We start from the raw sequence: 6,992 nt of genomic DNA, 5'->3' as shown, positions 1-6,992 counted from the left end.
TGAAACATAGTAGGTTTCTGATATAAAAATTCGATTGCACTAGGGCTCATCCCTGGGAAAACTCGCTGAACGACATTAAAAGGATAATTTATCCTTGGAAAAACAGCTGAAACTTTCGTCGTCTGTGGATAATAGAAGTGCGTCTGTGGAAAATCAAAATATCGCATCCCCGAAATTCATAAGCTGACGTATAGCCAACTGTAAAATATAAACACGATCATTTTAAAGAATTGTGTTCTGTTTATCAATAAATAAAAATAACGAGCAAAGCTCGGTGCCCCGACATTTATATTTTATTCGTAAAGAGAATATATTTTCAGTGATTTGATAATAGATTTTCATAATCGGAATTAAATATTTTGTTAATAATATTTCTACATTGCTCAAAAACGACCTCGCAACGTTGCAGTGGTAGGAAAGGATAGCGCTATCTGCTGTGTGGAATGATAGACAAGGATAGCAACACAATGTTAATCAAATACTGCCATTATAACGAGGACCCCACTATAGTATCATTCAACTTGTTTTTTAGACACTCCATGCTTTAGGCTATGATACCATTATAAACTGTCATAATATATCCTTTCATTTAATTTCTGACAAAAAATGTATTACCTTCATAACTGAATAGGCATGAACATAAATAAATTATTTATTGTCATAGTCAATCAATCTCAGCTGTTTTCCATGCATGAAATCAAGCCGGTAAACAGCTTTTTACAGAACAAAGAAACATATGATTCTCATTGCAGCATACTCCTACTGTAATGAAACCATATGTTTTCTTTATTAATATTCCGAGTATATTAATTCCTAGTTCAGAAATCGGAACAGCAAAACTGCTACAAAAAAAAACCACCTTCAACGTTCCAGGTGGAAGTTTTGTCAACAATTCAGAGTTTGTAAACTAGGTTATGTTTGTAGAATGCATGTAGTAACTTCAGCACAAGCAGGTAATGTTTTCTATTTTTCAATTATTCTTCTTTAGATTGTTATGACAAAAATTGTGTATGTTACTTGGGACGTGAATGTCTTTTGCAGTGCTCGGATGAAATTCTAGTCTCGGCTGACGCCTCGACTAGAAACATCATTCTCGACTGCAAAAGGCCCCTTCCCATCCTTGTGACGTAAGATACTAATTCATTAATCTATCTGTCAATGAGAATAGATTTTTTGCAGAGGATAAAATTCAACAGATTTCAAAACCTGAAATGTTTTACCTACTCTCTGGTAAACTGCTAAAAGACACTTTTCATAACCTTATCTAACCATTTACTGTGATAATATTATAAATAATATTATAGATCTGATATGTTAAGATAAAGATTGTTCAAGTATTACATAATAATGTTATGTACACGATGTGCATTATGAAATGATACTAATATATTACGTATGAAAAAGTTCTTCAAAGGCTGCCGATGTTATATATTCAAGTTTCAAAAGGATGGAATTTCAATGGTCAAATTTTAAACACCATCAATAAAAATTGCCAAATTCATTGGTTTTTAGAGTGTCCATTATAATTATGAAGTAACTGGTGCTAAAATTTTAGACACCTTAACTGAAAATTGCCACATTTATTGGTTTTTAGAGAGCCCATTATAATGATGAAGTAACTGATGTTAAAAATGTAACACCTTTACAAAAAATTGTCAAAATTACTGATTTTTTGATAGTCAACCTGAAGCAAACAAATCAATAGTGCATTCGTGTGACGTCAGTACAGGTAGGGCTCCTACACCAATAAGAACACTAGCTGATATAGATCAGCTGAAATCAACAGATTTTTACTGGTAGAAGCCCTACTTGTGCTGACGTCACCAGAATGCACTATGGCTTTGTTTACGGAGGTAGTCCCTGAAGATGTAGTCGTCCATACTAAAATTATTGTTAACACCTTCCAAAAAATGTTCAATTATACTAGTTTTTAGAGAGCCACAATTCTTCGAAATTTGTTTAAAAAATCTGCGAAGAGTCGCTTTTTTAAACAAATCTGCGAAGAGTCGCTTTTTTAAACAAATTATGAAGGCAGAAGACTTGAATCAATAATATTTTTCATTTATTAACCTATTGATATAACTGTATTCATGTAAGTTATATATAATTCAGGAGAGAATACAGGAGTTTCAATGATGAAAAATATGAAGACTACATAAATTTGAAAAAATAAAGTTTAAGGGTCAAGATGAATTTTGGATTGAAATTTACATTTTCAATTTCAAATATTCAACTTTGAACTTTCGTTCATCAATAATATGGGCCATATTCAACTTCAACATTTTCACGTTGAAAGTTGAACATTTTCATGTTGAAATTTGAACATTTTCATGTTGAAAGTTGAACATTTTCATGTTGAAAGTTAAACATTTTCAACTTGAAATATTCAACTTAGGACTTTAGTTTATCAATAATCAAGTATCTAACTTTGGACTTTCATTTAATAGTAATCAAATATCTAACTCAAGTTGACGTAGTCGAATTTGTTCAGCTTTTTTTAGCTAAATATCAAGCTTGTGAATTTTGGACGTTCGTCTATTAATAATCAAAAATCTAATTCAAGATGACGTTGTCGAATTTGTTCATTTTTCGCTGAATATTAAGGTTCGCTTGTGAATTTTTCATGAAGAACTCTGTATAAAATTTATGAAATTATACAATATTGAAAATATACATATGATTATCACATAATCTCGACACTATCTACTATCTATAATCTAATGGACTACAATCTGTATTATATTACCAAAATATTTTTTTTAATCTTGATAATTTATCCTCAGTTAAAGGTACCAGTGTATAGATAACCAACTTATCTGCAATCTTGCTCAAACTTCAGTCGACTTATCTACAGCTGAAGTAGAACTGGTCGGCCTGGAGTTCAAGTCGTACTTAAACTTAGAAATCAATTTCCAAGTTCTTCAGCTCTATACTAGCGACCTTCATCTGTAAAGAAAATTGAGAAAAGTTAGTAATCATATCACAAGAAAACAGTGGATAGATCACGAAATACAAGTATATTATCCAATATCACGGAAATTTAAAGAACTGTTAGTCATCAAATCAAGAGATAAATCACGAAATACAAGAATATTGCCCAATATGATGAATTTAGTGATCACTGAATTTATCATTTATTTATTTATTCATTAATAGATACAATATAATTCTCAACTATGAATGATTGGGGAAGGAACAACAGACTTAAAGCTTAATTAAAGCTTAATAGTTAAGTTATTCTATTTTCCTACAGTTACGTTGAAAAGTGGCCATTGCTGCACTGATTACAGAACGCAAAGAATCACTTTTCCGCTCTAGTGCGGGACAAATTTTTCTGCACTCGAGATTTGCAACATGGCAACGCAAAATACTTAGTAGGTTATATGGAGCAACAGTGCAGCAAAATCAAAATGAAGTTGGTAACAGTGACTGCTGTGGCTGCTATAGTGAGCAGAGGTGCAACCAAGCACAACGCGCTAATTATTATTCATTATATATTATAACCAAGGACAACGAGCACTTTAGGATTTTAGGATTAAGGTTTTTATCAATAATAAAATTACACAGAAAAACATTTGATGCATTTCAGGCAATTTTACCCATAATTACCCACTTTTCATATTCAATGGTAACTGTAGGAAAAACTTAATGTGAAATACGTGCGCAAAGTTCCTCTGCTGCACTCAAGAAACCATTCCGCTCTCGCCTACGGCTCGGGCGTAAACGTTTCTTTCGGTGCAGCAAACTGTCACTTTGCGCACTAGTTGCACAAATAACTATTTCATTTTAATGTATTATATTTTCAAATTGTATGCTCAATGTGTGTTATGAGGGCAATAATGGGATTCAGTTCCTGGTGCCCTCAAATATGTAAATTTTAATTTTATTTTTATTATAAATAAATAAATAAATAAATAAATAAATAAATAAATAATAAATAATAAATAAATAATAAATAAATAAATAATAAATAAATAAATAAATAAATAAATAAATAAATAAATAAATAAATAATAAATAAATAAATAAATAAATAAATAAATAAATTATCACGATAAATTTGTGGCATAAGACAATATTCTTGAGTTTTCATTATGGATAAGTATCACTACCTATCTATCTCGCTTATTACAGTATCATAAGATCAATCATAATAAATCTATAATTTTCACCATGGTTATATCTTTATGATTCATAATAATTATTATTGAACGAAAATCGAAATTGGATGCTGTAAATCACCCGGAAGACTTCTGCTACTGCAAATATTGACAACAGGGTAAACAGCTAGATGGAAATTCGATGAGCGCTACTATTCAAAAATTATTTGCCAGCCCGGGAATCGAACCCAGTACCTCCTAATTGTCGGTCAGGAATGCTTACCCTTAAACCAAACTGACAATCTCTGGATAGCAGCGCTTATTTTATACGAAGCCATTGCCAATCAGCCAATCTTCAGATGGAAATTAATTCCCATTTCTAATTCCATCTATAGTTTATAATAATTAATATGAAAAATGATAGTAATAAATTATGGAAATTAAAAATGGTACAGACTATAGTAATTACATAAATAATATCGAAAAAAGAAAGTTTAACCCAGAATGGAACTCATCATAATAAATGCAACCATAACTAAAGCTGGGGATACACCAAAGTTATTAACAAAATGTTAACTTAATCCTTATAGATTCTATTAGATTGAACGCAAGTTGACAAACACACATGTTCATCATGTGTATGATAAGTTATGTTCAATCTAATAGAATCTATAAGGATTAAGTTATTAACATTTTGTTATTAACTTTGGTGTAAACGCAGCTTAAATTTATGTAATCGTGGTTATATTTTCCTTAAAAATAAACTAGATTGAATGGATATAGTCTCCGTTTAATCTCGTTTTTAATAGAGATAAATCAGCTGTTAGTTTTAACCCAGAAGCTGATAGATTATATTTAATGCTACCATACTACCTACATGAAATCGTAGATTAGCGTATATAATTTTTATTTATTTATTTATTTAACAACAATGACAAAACAACTGAATCATGAAGTGATTGGGATCGAAAAAACAGGCTTATATCCCTTAGTCCCGGTTGCACAACAGCCGGTTAAATTTTAACCGTGATTAATTTCACGAGAACCAATCAGAGAAGGCCTTTTTGATAAGACGGCTTCTCTGATTGGTTCTCGTAGAATTAATCACGGTTAAAATTTAACCGGCTGTTGTGCAACCGGCACTTACTATTCCATTCCCGAATTTTGATTGCATATTAGTCCAAAAGAGGCTATGATTCTTCAGCAGTTTTAAAAAAAACATACATTTTGATCCCAAAATAATCACATAAGATTTTGAATTTAGAATGGTAATATAGGAAATTAACTAAAACAATCCACTTTATATAGTATCAAGTCAAAAACTTGTAAAATATTGAATAAACATTGACATTTTTGAGCCATACCAACTCACTCACTGAGTCACCTGATCATTGGTTGATAATCTAGATTAAATGGGTAGGATCTCAGTTTAATATCTCGGTTCAGATAGATCAGCTGTTAGCTTAAACCTGGAATGATACTCATTATATTTCCTACAGTTACGTTGAAAAGTGGCCATTGCTGCACTGATTACAGAACGCAAAGAATCACTTTTCCGCTCTAGTGCGGGAAAAATTTTTCTGCACTCCAGATTTGCAACATGGCAACGCAAAATACTTAGTAGGTTATATGGAGCAACAGTGCAGCAAAATCAAAATGAAGTTGGTAACAGTGACTGCTGTGGCTGCTATAGTGAGCAGAGGTGCAACCAAGCACAACGCGCTAATTATTATTCATTATATATTATAACCAAGGACAACGAGGACTTTAGGATTTTAGGATTAAGGTTTTTATCAATAATAAAATTACACAGAAAAACATTTGATGGATTTCAGGCAATTTTAACCATAATTACCCACTTTTCATATTCAATGGTAACTGTAGGAAAAACTAAATGTGAAATACGTGCGCAAAGTTCCTCTGCTGCACTCAAGAAACCATTCCGCCCTCGCCTACGGCTCGGGCGTAAACGTTTCTTTCGGTGCAGCAAACTGTCACTTTGCGCACTAGTTGCACAAATAACTATTGAATGCGACCATACCTACATGAAATCGTAGATTAGCGTTACCTGAGTAAGGCTCCTCGTTTCACGCGATGGTTGAAGAGTTCGAGAACTGTGGCAGAGGCATCACAAGTCCCTCGGTGTAAGCGTGGTGGATACAGCTGCATACAAAACGGTATTGACACTAGAAAACACACGATAAAATCAATCAATACATTTGAAATGAGTTTTGAAAAATATGTATCAATTAAAGGAGGAGGAGAATAGGAGATGAAGGAGGAGGAGCAGGAGAAGAAGGAGAAGAAGGAGGAGAAGAAGAAAAAGAAAAAGAAGAACAAGAACAAGAAGAAGAAGAAGAAGAAGAAGAAGAAAAGAAGAAGAAGAAGAAGAAGAAGAAGAAGAAGAAAAAGAAGAAGAAGAAGAAGAAGAAGAAGAAGAAGAAGAAGAAGAAGAAGAAGAAGAAGAAGAAGAAGAAGGAGGAGTAGGAGAAGAAGAAGGAGGAGGAGGAGGAGGAGGAGTAAAAGAAGAAAAATAAAAAAGAAAAAGAAGAAGAAAACAGGAGAAGAAGAAAAATATAAAGAAGAAGACAAACAGAAATAAAAAAAGAAGACAAAGAGAAATAAAAAAAGAAGAAGAAGGAGGAGGATGAGGAGGAGGAGGAGTAGTAGGAGGATGAGGAGGAGGGGGAGAAGCAGAAGGAGATTGATTGATTGATTGAGTACTTTATTTATGTAGATTACAATATATACTGGCTTATACACTTATATACAATAGCTTACAATACAGCTAAATTATAGATGAATTTACATAATATAGACTAAGAAAATAATTATTGAACTGTATATGATATGAAAAAGTAATTTGTAATATAATAACTATAGATAATTATA

At 32.1% G+C, this 6,992-nt stretch overlaps 1 protein-coding gene across 1 annotated transcript in view; it reads right to left on the bottom strand.

Moving 5' to 3' along the window:
• Positions 1-2,210: 2,210 nt before the first annotated feature.
• Positions 2,211-6,992, bottom strand: part of LOC111049652 (tyrosine-protein phosphatase non-receptor type 4) — a 49,027-nt gene continuing 44,245 nt past the window's right edge. The window contains exons 15-16 of the mRNA XM_039440595.1: positions 6,169-6,286; positions 2,211-2,946 (exon numbers count right to left, since the gene is read on the bottom strand). Coding sequence (XP_039296529.1) covers positions 6,188-6,286 — 99 coding nt within the window. The 3' untranslated portion in view covers positions 2,211-2,946; positions 6,169-6,187. The remainder of the gene's footprint in view (positions 2,947-6,168; positions 6,287-6,992) is intronic.

The sequence above is a fragment of the Nilaparvata lugens genome, chromosome 14 (assembly GCF_014356525.2).
Source record: "Nilaparvata lugens isolate BPH chromosome 14, ASM1435652v1, whole genome shotgun sequence".
Taxonomy (NCBI): domain Eukaryota; kingdom Metazoa; phylum Arthropoda; class Insecta; order Hemiptera; family Delphacidae; genus Nilaparvata; species Nilaparvata lugens.
Note: the sequence above shows the minus strand (reverse complement) of the source record. Positions and strands in the feature narration are given on the sequence as shown.